Here is a 16,032-nt window from a genome sequence, read left to right on the forward strand (position 1 = left end):
CACAGTTTTGTGTATTTTAATACTAATTTTTCCAGTGGGGGGGGGGAAATACTATGTCATCTCAAAAGGGGCGGTGATCTATGACCACTCAAAATTTATCTTTGGAAAGGGGAGCAAAAATAGTAATTTAATGAAGTCAACTCTCAAGCACTTGGCTTCTAATAAGCAAACCAAGAAAAGATACTGGAGGTGTACTGATGAGTACAGTGCATCTAGAACAGCCAAGATGTTTGCAAAGTTTTATGCCTTAAATTTCCTAAATATATATCTAGCAGGCACATATGCCAAGCAACTATTGATGCTAGGAAAATATTTTAGTCAGGATTTTATAAAAACCCCAACTTTCAAATCTTCTAGTGACAATGTCTGACACTATTATTTCAAATAACAATGAAGCAAGATTAATTTTAAATTTGCCTCAAACTAGTTATTTTTCCTTGTAACAGAACACTTAAAATGGAAGAATTAAGCAGAATGGTTTTAAAAGTTAAGGCTCCCTAAAGACTAAAACTTAAGGCACATATTATTATCACACTATCACAGCACATTATCATGACACTGTTAAAAGCAAAGATTTAAACAAACAAACACACAAACCGACTTCCTTCTCTCATTCTTTTTCAACCACTTCCTTCCCAAAGGCTATGACATTTTTAGCCCAGGCTACTGGTAAGGAGTGAAACAAAAATTCCATCAATGAACCCCTGGTATGATTCCTACAGAAATGTCCAGTATTTGCATTGAGCACCACTGGTAGATCACAGGCCAATAGAACATTTGGGGTCATGAGCTGCTCCATTTACCCATCAGCCCCACAGGTTCAAACTGGACTCTCCTCCTCCTTGGGGCCTCCTTCTATGCCTTTAGGCTCCAGAGATTCTGCTGCATCGGTAACTTCTTTTGGCTTCTCAGCAACATCTATACTGGTCTCCTCCTCTTTACTTTCCTTTTTCTGCTGCTGCTCAGCTTTCTGTTCTTTTGCAAGAAGTCGGTAATTGATGCCCATGCCGATGAAAAGATAGATGCCTGCGACAATAAGGATTACACCACATGCCCAGTATGTGTATTTGTAGTCTCCATATATGTCATTGAGACGACCTAAAGATGTCAAAAAGAGAAAAAAAAAAATTATGTGGGTAGACAGTTATGCCCTTTCCCAAATAAAGCTTAAGAATCCATTCAAAGAGCCCATAAATGACTAATTAGTCTAAAAAGAAACTGCTCATAATTATCTGATCTTTTACTTATAATGTCACACTGATTTTGGATGGCCCTGCGCAGTCTGTTAACTTTAGGAACTTGAAAATAATTAAATCTTGGCAAATTTGAATTGGGAAAGTCCTAGAGATCACCTAGAGTCAATTCTCTCAATATTCAATGGAAAAATTTGTTGCTCAAAAGAGGTTTACTAGTCTTGCCCAAGGCCATAGAGCTAATTCCAGTCTCCCAGGCCAATGTACTTTCTCTGACATCAGCATTTCCCAAAGGGCGTTCCTGTGAACACTCATCCTCTGCTAAAACATTAACTAACAGCAACACCTTTCCACCATTCTAAGTGCTTAATCCTCACAACAGGAAGGTTCCAGCATCATCCCCATTGTATAACAGAAAAACTGAAGTACAGAAAACTTAAGTAACTCGTCCAAGGTCACAAAGCTTGTAAATGAAACAGGTTGGCTTTCAACCCACCAAGTCTGACTCTGAGGCCTGCACCATAACTTCTGTGCTACAGGGTTACTCCCTAGTGTTTGCAAAGTCAAGTAAATTTGGAAATGACACATAGTCTTTTCTATTAAAGGCTTTATTAGGCCTGATAGTAAAGAAACTTATTTACTTTGGCGTTTCCAAACTTTTTTCGGCCATGAATTCCTTGTTACAGTAAAATTTATTAGCATCTCAAACTAGTATTTATTAAACTATGGAAAACCCTACACATATAAAGGACATAATAACCAATTCAAATATAATTCCATATGGTTTTCCAACATAGGGCATCACGCACTCAGCAATACTTATTGATTCTCTAAATATACACACAGCCCTGGGTCTGCTAGGCCCTGAGTTAAGGTCTGCTAGGCCCTGAGTTAAGGGTGAGCAAAGGAGGTAACATCCACAGCTCAGTGGAGAAGAGAAATGTTAATCCAATAACTACACAGACTGTGACAAGTGCTACAATGAGGGTTTGAAGGCAGAAAATAGGGGTTTTAGACCAGCAATTAGGGTCAGGAAGCCTTTTCTTAAAGTGTAACCTTAGCCAAGACTTATAGGATAGGAGTTATCAAGGAGAAGGGAGATGGGAAAAGGCTCCGGGCAGAGAACAGCCAGTGAAAAGGCAGGTGATAGGAGGAAGCACAGGGTGTGAGAGGAGAAGCACAGAGCAAACTGAGTGGTGGGAAATGAGGCTGGAGACACAGGTGGGCCAGGCCACGCAGGACCTAGTAGGCCACAGCAGGGAATCTGATCTTCACCCTAAGAACATGGGAAGCAACTGGAGTGTTCTAAGAGACGAAGAACAGCTGGAGTGGATATGGGTAAAATTAGGCTACTGATAGAAGATAGGAGATTTGGATGAGTGGCAGTTGTGATGGAGAGAAAACGGGCAGATTAGAAAGAGATTTAGGAAGCAAAAACGGACAGGATTTGGAATCTCCTTGGGTATATATAGGGAGGAGAGAGGGTGGACAGGTCAGTAGTGGATCTTCTGTTATGTATCCTTCCTTCCTTTATAGTACATAATCTCAAAAGCATGAGTCACATCCAGAAGTCCAAATTATAGTTGCATTCTGTATTAATAATAATTTTAAAATGTAAACAATTTAGCATTCTTAAGAGAATAATACATCAGGTTTTATTGTCACTTACTAGCTGTGTGATCTTGGACAAGTTATTTCACTTTTAGAAGACTCTATTTCTTTCTTTATAAAGTGGGAACAATAATAGTCCTACATCACAGACTTGTTATATATGACAGAATACAGAAAAAGATTAGGACAGTCCCTGGTATACTGTGAGCCCTCACCTGGTACCTATTGTTATTATTTTAAATATTACTGCTGAGATAAATTCCACAATTAAAAAGAAATCACCAACAGTATTTTAAAGGTGGTTATACATATATTTTTCTACAATAAAGAGGTTAGGTTTTTTATCAGGAAAAATTATTATACATACTTAAGTGTGTAATAGTTTTTTATTCCTCTTTCAGCTTGATGATTCACTTTAATTCAGTTCTATTAAGTATTTGAGCAATTACACTGTACCAAGCATTGTGCCAGCACTGAGAGTACAGAAGCGAAGAAAGACTATCAAGCAGCTCACTGATTTCTGCTTTCTATCACCTTCCTAATCTTCTCTGCCTGTTTTATGTTAATAGAACCACAGAAATAGGGAGACATACTATACCTAAAAGTGGTGGCCCCAGCAGGACAGGACAGCATTCCACAATGGTCACCAATCCCACAGCACTGGAGAACCTCTGGGGTCCAACAAGGTCCATCAGCGTTTCAAACAATACTGAGCTGAGCCACCCAAATGCAAATCCGAAGAATCCCGCATAGACACAGAATCCTATATAGCTAGAGGACAAAGGTGCTGCCAGATGACAGACTCCATTTGCAATAATAGAAGCAGCAAAAAAATACTGAACTCGAGGTCTTATCCACTTTGTGTTGGCTACAAGTCCCATAGAAGGTCTGGCTACCATGTCAACAAAAGCCAGAATGGAAAGAAGGAAGGCAGACTTCTCACTAGAGTAATGCTGACTCTTGCCATAATTACTAAGAAAGACCAAAGGTGTAAATAGTCCAAAAAACATGAGCACATTTCCAGACAGGTAGAGCAAAAAGCCTCTGTGCTTGAACAGGGATAAGTCCAGGAATTTATTAAGTGTTTGGAAGATTGATCTTTTCTCTTCTTTTGGATTTCCTCCAATGAGATCTGTATTTGCATCACTTGCCCCCTTTTTTGCATCAGATTTTCCAGCTTCCTGAAGGGATTCTTTAGACTTATGTTTCCCTGCAGTGGTTGGCTTGGGCCCTATTGGTCTCATCAGAGCTCCAGCCACACAGCAGTTTAATAGTAAGCCTCCAAGAATTAGGAAGCTTCCTCTCCAGCCATAGATACCAAAGAAAGCCTGATTGAGGGGGGCCAGGGTAGAGAGGAACACAGGGCTGCCTGCCATGGCCAGTCCATTTGCCAACGGTCGCCTCTTGTAGAAATACTTGCCAATCATGGTTAAAGCTGGATTCAAGTTGAAGGCAAGCCCAAGACCTGGGGAGAGGGGGTGAAAAAGGAATCACATACTCCAATAAATGTCAGAAACATATTTGGCATCACTTAACCAGACAAAGAAATTAAGAGGTATATAATTCAAAAAGATATAAATAAATGGAAAGATAGTCTGTGCTCATGGATTAGAAGAATTAACATTGTCAAAATGTCCTTATTACCTAAAGCAACCTACATGTTCAGTGCAATCCCTATCAAAATCCCAAGGACATTTTTCACAGAAATAGAACGAAAAATTCTAAAATTTACATGGAACTACAGAAGACCCAATGTTCATAACAGCATTATTTACAGTTGCCAAGATATGGAAGCAACCTAAGTGTCCACCAACAGAAGAATGAATAAAGAGGACGTGGATATATATAATATATATAATATAATAATATATAATATAATATATAATAATAATATAATATAATATATAATATAATAATATATATGATTCCCCCCCAATGGAATACTACTCAGCCATAAAAAAGGAATAAAAATTTGCCATTTGGAACAACATGGATGGACTTGGAGGGTATTATGCTAAGTGAAATAAGATAAGTTAGAGAGAGAGTAATGCAAATACTGTATGTTACCAATTATATGTGGAATCTAAAAAATAAAACAAACTAGCAAATATAACAGAAAAGAAACAGACTCATAGAGAACAAATTGGTGGTTAACAGTGGAGAGAGGGAAGGGGTGAGGGGTAAGATTGTGGTAGGGAATTAGGAGGTACAAAGTATTATATATAAAATAAGCTACAAGGATCTACTGTACCACACAGAGAATATAGCCAATATTTTATAATAACTATAAATGGAATATAACCTTTAAAAATTGTGAATCACCGTGCTATACGCCTGAAACTTAATATTGTAAACCAACTGTACCTCAATAAACAATAAAATGAAAAATAAACTTAAAAAAAAAGATATAAGTAATGGAAAGTACGACATAATATTGTATAGCAGTTTAAAGTGTGAGCGCTAAAGCCAGGCTATGTGGACTAGCCAAGAGTAATTTGGCAAGAAAAAGAAAGAAAAGGCATCCAAATTGGAAAGGAAGTAAAACTGTCACAGTTTGTAGACTGCCATGATTTTATGTATAGAAAACCCTGAAGACTCCACCAAGAAATTATTAGAAATAATAAACAAATACAATAAAATTGCAGCATACAAAAGTAGTATAAATCAAAATTTGTTGCATTTCTATATGCTAACAACGAGCTATCAGAAATTAACAATCCCATTTATAATCCTAAGAAAAAGAATAAAATATCTAGGAATAAATTTAACCAAGGAGGTTAAAGACTTGCACCCTGAAAACTATAAAACACTGTTCAAAGAAATTGAAGACACAAATCAATGGAAAGATATCTCATGCTCATGGATTGGAAGAATCAACATTGTCAAAATGTCCTTATTACCTAAAGCAATCTACAGGTTCAATGCAATCCCTATCAAAATCCCAAGGACATTATTCATAGAAATAGAACAAAAAAATTCTAAAATTTATATGGAACCACAAAAGACCCCAAATAGCCACAGCAATCCTGAGAAAAACAAACAAAGCTGGAGGTAGCACACTCACTGATTTCAAACTATACTACAAAGCCATAGTAATCAAAACAGCATTGTGGGGCTTCCCTGGTGGCGCAGTGGTTGAGAATCTCTGCCTGCCGATGCAGGGGATACAGGTTCGTGCCCCGATCCGGGAAGATCCCACATGCCGCGGAGCGGCTGGGCCCGTGAGCCATGGCCGCTGAGCCTGCGGGTCCGGAGCCTGTGCTCCGCAACGGGAGAGGCCACAACAGTGAGAGGCCCGCATAACGCAAAAAAAAAAAAACAAAAAAAAAACAGCATTGTAGTGGCAGAGAAATAGATACATATTTCTATGGAATAGAATTGAGAGCCCAGAAATAAACCCATGCATACATGGACAATTAATTTACAGCAGAGGAACAAAGAACATATAGTAAGGAAGGATAGTCTCCTCAGTAAATTGTGTTGGGAAAACCAGACAGCCAATGCTAAAAAAAACCCAAAAAACAAAAGACCTAGACCACTATCTCACACCAAACACAAAAATTAATTCAAAATGGATTAAAGACTTGAATATAAGATCTGAAACCATAAAATTCCTAGAAGAAAATGCAGGCAGTATGGTCTTAGCAATATATTTCTAGATATGTCTCCTACTCAGGCAAAGAAAACCAAAGCAAAAATAAACAAATGGGATTACATCAAATTGCTTCTGCATAGCAAAGGAAGTGGATCAATAAAATGAAAAGAGAACCTACTGAATGGGAGAAGTTATTTGCAAATGCTATATCTGATAAGCGGTAATGTCCAAAATATATAAAGAACTCATACAATTCAACAACAACAAAAAACCCCAGCTATAAAATGGGCAGAGTTGGGACTTCCCTGTCAGTCCAGTGGTTAAGACTCAACACTTCCACTGCAGGGGGCATGGGTTCGATCCCTGGTTAGGGATCTAAGATCCTGCATGCTGTGAGGAGTGGCCAAAAAAAAAAAAAAAAAAAGGCAGAGCAGTTGAACAGACATTTTTCTAAAGAAGACATACAGATGGCCAACAGGCACATGAAAAGATATTCAACATCACTAATTATTAGGGAAATGCAAATCAAAACCACAATGAGATCACCTCATACCTGTCAGAATGGCTATTACCAAAATCAAGAAATGACAACTGTTGGCGAGGATGTGGAGAAAAGGGAACACTCATACACTCTTGGTGGGAATAAACTGGTACAGCCATTGTGGAACACAGTATGGAGATTCCTAAAAAAATTAAGACTTGAACTAGCATATGATCCAGGTATCCCGCTTCTGTGTAGTTATCCAAAGAATACAAAAGAACACTAATTTGAAAAGATAACGGCACCCACCCATGTTCATCACAGCATTATTTACAATAGCCAAGATATGGAAACAACCTAAGTGCCCATCAACGATCGTTGATGTATATATATATATATATATATACATACCCCCCTCACACACACACATAATGAAATACTACTCAGCCATAAAAGATGAAATGTTGCTGTTTCTGACAACGTGGATGGAGCTTGAGGGCATTATGCGAAGTAAAATAAGTCAGATGGAGAAAGACAAATACCATAATGATTTCATTCATATGTGGAATACAAAACCAACAAACAAAAACAAAATAAATGAACAAACCAAACCAAACAATTATGTAGATATAGAGAACAGAGTAGTGGTCACCAGAGAAAAAGGGGCAGAGGGCGAAATGAGTAGGGGAACAACTGTGTGGTGAAAAAATAAATAAACAAATAAAACCAGACTATGTAGGCTCAAATCTCGTCATCATCACTTATTGGCTGTGTAATGTCAGACACGTTGCCCTCCTGTGACTCATGTTATCCTCCTGTGACTGTTTCGTGGTATGTAAAACAGGCACATAGCACTGCTGTGACTAAAGAACTTAGTGCCTGGCATGTAGTAAGCACTCAATAAATGTTAGTAGTTATTTTTATAATTGTTATTTATATTATTTGAAGGTGATTAACTGTCAAATCTGGCAAGTCACGTGAAGGATCAATATAAGCAAAGAAGGTAATTAAGGAGACGGTTATCAAATAGAGTTTTAAAAACAGTTTTTAAAATAGAATATGCAATACAAAATTATTCCTTTTACAACAGCACCAAAAACTTTAAAGTGTGCAATTTATAATGGCTAGATTGTATAACTTTCCTGAAGGGCCAGAGAATTAAAACCAACACACAAAGTTTTTGTATAATTAAACACAACATTGCCAAGATGTCAATACTCCCCAAATGAAAGCGCCAACTTGATGTGATTCCAATGACAATTATCAGTGCATTTCATTTTGGAGATGAGGTAAAATGATTCTAAAACATACTAGAGAACACATGGGAGTCACCAGAAAATTTTGGGTGATGCAGGATGGGACTAAACAGAACAGATATTTTAAATGGACTTTAAAAAGCTACAATCAATAGAATAGCGTGACTCTGACTCAGGAATAGGTAAACACTGAACGAAGAAAGTGGACAGAAAGTCCAGGAATATACCTAAAATATATATAAACATTTAATGTATGATAAAAGTAATATTTTAAATTATTGCAACAAGAATTATTCAATAAATGGTGCTAGTATAAGTAAATATTCAAATAACTTGGAGATGCTCTTCCCTGGCCCCTGCTTGCTCCCTACCATTTATGTCTAAGCTATTCACAGAGACTTAAACCAGTAAACCAGACTAGGTCACTCCCCTATTGCAAACCTGCTATTGGCTTTCTGTCCATAACCTTTACCCTGACCTTACCTCCCTGATCTCATACCAGACCATTCTCACCTGTGCTAACAAGCATGCTCCTGATTTAGGACCTATGTTCCCCTAGATTTTCACAAAGCTAGTTCCCTGCTGTTACTCTATTAAGGTCATCTCTTCAGCAAGGTCTTTGTATAGAATTTATCATTCCCTGATTTTTCTTATTTATTTGTGAGTAGCAGTGTCTGCCTCCTCCCATGAAAGAGCACGACTTTGCTGGACTTGTTGCCCTATGCCCACAGCATGTAGACAGTGCCTGACATACATATGGTTGTTGTTCATGATATGCTCTTAAGTGACAAAAACTGGTTACAAAATACTTTATGTAACCGTATCCCTTTTTGTTCTGAAAAAAGTTATGTTTGTGTATAGAAAAAAGTTGGGAAGGATATATATACATCAAAATGTTAGTAGTCAAAGTCTCTGGACTGTGAAGTTATACATAATCTTTATTTATCATACTCATCAGCAGTTCATTATCTTAATTTGGCTATTAAAATAAGGGGAAAGGACTTCCCTGGTGGCACAGGGGTTAAGAATCCGCCTGCCAACAGAGGGGACGTGGGTTCGAGCCCTGCCTGGTCTGGGAAGATCCCACATGCCACGGAGCAACTAAGCGGGTGCGCCACAACTACTGAGCCTGCATTCTAGAGCCCGCGAGCCACAACTACTGAAGCCCGTGCACCTAGAGCCCGCGCTCTGCAACAAGAGAAGCCACCACAATGAGAAGCCCGCGCACAGCAACAAAGACTAGCCGCCGCTCGCCACTACCACAGAAATCCTTCGCGCAGCAATAAAGACCTAACACAGCCATAAACAAACAAACAAACAAATAAATAAAAATTTTTTTAAAAGAGAGAGCGAGACAGAGATAGTAACCAATGACCACCCTTGCAACGACTGCTGGACACATTTTATCTACAAATCACTGACTATTCTTAGGACGAGGGATACAATCATTTCTTTCAATTCATTTATTCAACAATGTACACCTACTGTATGACAGCAATTTCTTTTAAAACTTGATTTTCTATTGCTCTTAAATTAACAGGTTGTCAAAATGATAATTTCTATAAGGAGGGACTTTCACTCAAAAGATCTGAAAGACCAACACAGGTGAATACCAAATAGCCAGCAATATATTAATGCTTGAAAATGAATCAACTCACCTCCAATGACTCCGACACACAAGTAAAGTTCCTGCACAGTGTTACAGAAGGAAGCTGCGATCAAGCCACAGCCTGACAAGCAGCCGCCAACAATCATGATTGGACGACTGCCATATTTATTCACCAGGATACTGCTGATAGGACCTAAGAGATAATCAAAAATTTAGTGGTACACAAGGCATTGATGGCACTAAACGACAAGTCCTTCCAAATAAGCAGATACAACAAAAGGCAGTGGTAAGAATATTTTTATCTATAATTATTTCATAATCATAGGTATGTGTGCTGGAAAATAAAGATGCTAGAAGAATCATTAATTGTGTATCTTCTCTATCTTGAAATCTTGGATGGAATTTTACTAAAATGTAAAAGACTCTAGTCTTTCCTTAATCTTTCTCTTATAAGGCATAATAGGCTGAAAGCCTTGGTAACAGACGTTCATAGGCTTCTTGATTTATCTAGGATATGATCAACACATATTTAGTAAGTTTGCTCTATGTTAATTTTTGGGATAGGCAGACTGATGAGAGATTTTAAGAGTGTTCTTTACACATCATCATAAGTGTAGTTTGTGTCATATTTTTTAAAAAGAAGAAAAAACAAAGGCAAAATACATACTTTTTTCCCCAAGTTCAGTAGTTTTGCAATTAGGACATCTAAATTTAAAACAAAACAAAACAAAACTGTTCCCATTTACACCTAGATATCTCAGGTATTGAATTGAATGGAATGTCTTCTAGGGTTAACCGGGTTCTGTGCCTATACTGCTGTTTTGTGACAGCAAAACTATGAAAAAATGTTTGTAGAAGATTAAGTCAGATAATGGTCCAAACATTCTCAGGTTTAACAACATAAACCAGATTAAATTTCCTAAGCTAGAGATGCATACCAAAAAATCAGTTTTTCTTTAACGTGAGAGAAGAAACCAAACAAAAGTGTAGTGTTATAAGGATCACAAATAAAAAGATTTTATGTGTTTCATGTATCAGTTTTCAAATACAAAAAAATCAAATGGCCTCTCTTACTTGCTACAAATATGTATAAACTGTAATTCCCCTTTTCCAAAATTTTAAGTCTTAATTATGAGTCTTATCTAAAGCAAACAATGTTTTAAGAGCTGTAACACAACTCTTAGACTAACAATATTTGCTGATTACAAACGAATGACATTTGACATTCTCTGAATTTCATTTATTTATAATACTTATGTCCCTACTTCATGGCTCTGGACTTTGGAGATGACAACTTCGTTTACATGACACCATAACATGTCTGCCTTGTTAAGGCAGATGACTGCAAATAAGAAAGGGTCACTGCAATGCATCAGTAGGGAAGGGGACACAAGAAGAACTAATATTTGAACTTGCAGCTAGTGAGAACCGAGTTTTGAATCCAGCCCATTTTCTCCCCATTACATATGTATTTTTGGAACTATAGTTCCAAAGTTATAAAGCAGAAGACATACAAATCAAGTTTCTCTTCTATTAACATAGTAAATTCTGACTTTATTCTGTTTATTCTATACTTAGCTCCCTAAAAGATAGTAAGTCTATTTTTAAAAACAGACACAGAATGCACATATTCAGAATATACTACTGATCATATGTTGACATATTTTATTTCTATAAACACTATGAAAAATTCTGCATTACTCATATTCTAGTGCTACTATATTCAGAGTTGCAGTATGGTGCACTATGATTAAAAGGACAGGCTCTGGGCTTCCCTGGTGGCGCAGTGGTTGAGAGTCCGCCTGCCGATGCAGGGGACATGGGTTTGTGCCCCGGTCTGGGAGGATCCCACATGCCGCGGAGCGGCAGGGCCTGTAAGCCATGGCCACTGAGCCTGTGCATCTGGAGCCTGTGCTACATGGCGGGAGAGGCCACAACAGTGAGAGGGCCGCGTACCGCAAAATAAATAAATAAATAAATAAAAATAAAGAAAGAAATAAAAGGACAGGCTCTGGCCCCAAGGAACCCAATTTCAAATTATGGTATGTATATTCAAACTGTGGTATGTATATATGTATACATACATATAATAAACATGCAAGAAGGAATGAAAGCTTTTGATATCCTAGTATTTTGGAGGACCAATTCTCTCTAAGGGGCTGGGTCAAGAAATGGCTGCGGGAGAGACTTCAGGCTCAACCAAGGATGTGTATAAACAAGTTCTCATTGAACTTCTAAGTCACTTCATGAAAATATTAGGCCACAGCTGCTTTGGAAATAATTTGAATTTACAGCTTGTGTATGATGAAAGAATTAAATACTGAAAGAATATTCATGAAATATGTCCATATAAATTAGGCATTAAACAGATTTTTGTATAGTCAGAATTACAAAGATAAAAAAATACTGTCACACTGTTGACTCTGTGAAGTAGAAGTTAATGCTGTAAAGTCTACAGTATTTTAAGTTCTAAACTAGGAATGTTACGATGACGTTACTGTGGAACTGAAAATATGTGAATTTATACTTTCATTTTTTAAAATTAATTTTTATTGGAGAATAGTTGCTTTACAATACTGTACAGCAAAATGAATCAGCTCTACGTATACATATATCCCCTCTTTTTTGGATTTCCTTCCCATTTAGGTCATCACAGAGCACCGAGTAGAGTGAGTTCCCTGTGCCATACAGTAGGTTCTCATTAGTTATCTATTTTATACATAGTTTCAATAGTGTATATGTGTCAATCCCAATCTCCCAATTCCTCCCCCCCACTACTTTTCTTTGGTTGAGAGTCCGCCTGCCGATGCAGGGAACACGGGTTCGTGCCCCGGTCCGTCCGGGAAGATCCCACATGCCGCGGAGCGGCTAAGGCCGGTGAGCCATGGCCGCTGAGCCTGCGTGTCCAGAGCCTGTGCTCCGCAACGGGAGAGGCCACAACAGTGAGAGGCCCGCAATCGCAAAAAAAAAAAAAAAAAAAAAGGAAAAACTCAAACAAAAAAAGAGTAAGTAACTAAGATCTTCTCCTTTAAAAATATACTTTAACAAGTATCAGTATGTATCTGTGAACCAAAGCACATGGAGGAAGGGAGGGAGGGAGGAAAACTGAACCCTAAACCACTCACAACTCAAAACATATTAGTGTTGAGGGTGTGGCCGAAATGTACAAGTTAAAGAATTAAGGCAGTTTTAAATATAATTCTTATGGGGTCATACCACCTAGGAGCCAAACAAAACAAAATAACCCATTTAGTAAAAATTATGCCACAAGGCTCTTGATATGCAATTTATCTTTCAGAGTTATTTCAGGAAGAATGGCCCCAATTAACTATCATTAAAAATAGAGAGGGATACAGTTTGTAGGCCTATTATAACACAAATTCAGAGAAACGTGCTAGTTATCTCTGGGTGAGGACAAAGAAGGAACTGTTTTCCCAAAAGAAAGTGTCATGTGAAATTAGCACAACTGACATCACTTACTTCTGATGCAAGCGGCTCTCAAGCTCTTGCTCTTAGAATTGCAACATGTGAACCTCTTGTTTGTAATCAGCTTAAAGGTACACTGAGAACCTGGAGTACCTCTGGATAATATTTACGCCAATTTCTTCAAGCCATCAGTCAAAACCTGATTAGAAATCCTGGCAGATCAAGTTCAGAGCCTCCAAAATTATTGGTTCTCAGAAGCTAGAAAATGTCCAAAATCCCTTTTGATTTCTCTGGGCTCATGAAAAAAAAGTAAGCACTATAATTTAGCACTTACGTTCTTTTAAAAAGCACTTAATTTTGCAATAGACAAAACAGGCATACGTTCAAAATTTAAAAGGCACAAAAAACTTACCCGTTTTTCTGTGCAATGAGATTAAGTACTGAACTAATTTATGGACTTCAAATACTTATTCCTGTTTCATGAGATTACATTATTGTCTCAAGAGGATTACAAACTTCCCAAGGGCAGGGATCAAGATCAGTGTTCTCTATCACTCACACCTAGCCTAGTGAGGACTATGTGCATACGGCTTAATAAATATTGGTTGAATCTGCCACCAGATTAGAAGCCTAAGGTATTACAGTTGAAATGCAGAATCTTTATACTGGGCTTTTAAAGAGCTCATGTGAAAATAATCTGAGGCACTAAATTATGATTAAAAAAGTGAAAGCTTGGCTAAATAAGCAACATGAAACCCCGTCAATCCCAAAAAATAAATACACTTAACTTTCGAATCTCTGCTAACTAAGCAACTACATATTTTATTATTATGGGAGGTTTTGACTTTTACATGTTAAATTGTGTTTTGATGTTCCAAGGCAAACAAACAAACAAACAAACCCACAGTATTTTAAATGATATTAAGGTAAGCAACTTACTCTCCACATTTCCTTCACAACATGTCAAAGAAAACAGAAAGGGAAAAAATGATAAAACTTAAGTTTAAGATGAAGCTGAAATGCTTTAGGACTAATTACATCACAAGGAACAAAACAAGGAGGATTTTATCCAGTTCTTTAACTCTAACACTATGAAAAGATTTTACCTAAGACTTTGAACTGTGCTATTCAGGTTAGCCCAATTTACTTTAATTCTCCCAACATCAATTTTTTAAAATCTTTATTTACATTTATACCTCAACAGTCTAGCAGAGAGCAATAAGAAAAATAAGTTGTACACATGTTATTTTTCTGAGAGTTTAAAAAAAATTTTTTTCCCTCTGAGAGCTTTTTTAAGTTCAATGATACGGAATTGAAACAAATCCTCACAATTTCTTATTTCTGTTTCAGAATACTATAGTGCAACAAACAAAGCAAGAGTTGTCATTGTTAACAAGAATAAAAATGTGACTCTAAACATAAAGCTCTGAGAAATACCATTTCAAAACACCTCACCGAATAAAACATTTTTTTTAAAGTTACCTAAAACAGAGCATCTGGTTGCTTAATGAAAATTAAAACAGCAGGCCTTAGTGGGTACTTACCTCCACCATACATGACAGCCAACATGATGGAAGATATCCATGACACTTCACTGGTGGTGGCATTGAATATACCTTCAATTTCTTTGAAGAACACAGTAATAGATTTGGGAAACGCATAGGAGAAGCCAATGGAAATGAAAGCTCCAACTACCACTGCCCATCCCCAGCCTCCATCTGGGGGGGTGTATCCAACTGGACCTCCAACTGGCGGTGGCATTTTAAGTGTAGATAAATCCCAAAATGCAGTTCAAATCCAAATATCTAAACAACACAAAATTTAAATAAAATGTCAGCAGTAAAACACTCCCACCTAGCATTCCCAACAACAAAGCACCCTTTACACCTAGCTCTCAAGTAACTGAACTATTTTTCAACGTTACTTGGCCAATATACATTATCTTCTAAGGACATTATCAGAAAAAGAGACTTTAGAGCCATGATATTGTCCACATTTTTTAGGAGCTTAAAGGAAAACAGCTCCTCACCATTTAAGAAACCATAACTGAAACAAATCCTTTTCAATAAATGTAGCCTTTGTATTTCAAATAAGCCTTCTTGTCTTAGCAGTTAATGCAATTCCTCAAATTACTAATAACTAAATAAGTAAATAAATGTCTTATTTGACTATCTGCTTGCAAAATTCACATAACACATACCCTACAAAAGTTTCAAGTTTTAATACAGGCTTTGTAAGTTTTTCCCTTTTCCCATGTATTCTACAATACTGACTTTCTCTTACTAATATGCTGACTTAAAAGTAATAGGAAGGAGGTACCTGACTCACTAGATATGTAGCAATTTGCAAAATAAAAGATAATTCTGAACACATAAGAATTTCATTTAATGACCTGGAAAATTATTTCAGAAAAGTTTCCTTTTATCTAACTTCCTTGGTTAAACTCCTAAACAACGCAACTAATCAATACAGTTAAACTCACAAGTTGAACTATAATGTCAAAAGATGGTAGTTTCAAATCAAAGATTATCCCGTTTTCTTGAAGCCACCTAGTACTAATGAATAGCAAGGTTAGAAAATGAAACTTCCTGTTAGATTATGAATAGGGAGAAGATGGGAATGTTTGTTTGATAGTAGGCTTACCTATTTTGTCATGAAGGTCTCCTTTAATTTATTTAAAGCCAACTTCCACCCTATACTATAACTCATCCTACAACAGTATGTTAGCATGTCCATTTCAAATTATCTCCACTCAGACTGTATTATACAATAAATAAATACAGGTCACAGATGACAAACTCACTCTTGGCTACAGCATTCTTTAGTCTAAAACACAAATCCTAATTTCATAGTGTAGGAGT

The 16,032-nt window shown here is 37.1% G+C and overlaps 1 protein-coding gene across 1 annotated transcript; it reads right to left on the reverse strand.

Moving 5' to 3' along the window:
* Positions 1 to 820: 820 nt before the first annotated feature.
* LOC307048118 (monocarboxylate transporter 1) lies at positions 821 to 14,932 on the reverse strand (the record flags this gene model as incomplete). The annotated part of the gene is made up of 4 exons (XM_079697035.1): positions 821 to 1,098; positions 3,403 to 4,269; positions 9,795 to 9,938; positions 14,716 to 14,932. The coding sequence occupies 4 exons, from the start codon at positions 14,930 to 14,932 to the stop codon at positions 821 to 823; spliced, it is 1,506 nt and encodes a 501-aa protein (XP_079553161.1).
* Positions 14,933 to 16,032: the final 1,100 nt, after the last annotated feature.

This window comes from Hyperoodon ampullatus, assembly GCF_949752795.1.
Source record: "Hyperoodon ampullatus genome assembly, chromosome: 2".
NCBI classification, from domain to species: domain Eukaryota; kingdom Metazoa; phylum Chordata; class Mammalia; order Artiodactyla; family Ziphiidae; genus Hyperoodon; species Hyperoodon ampullatus.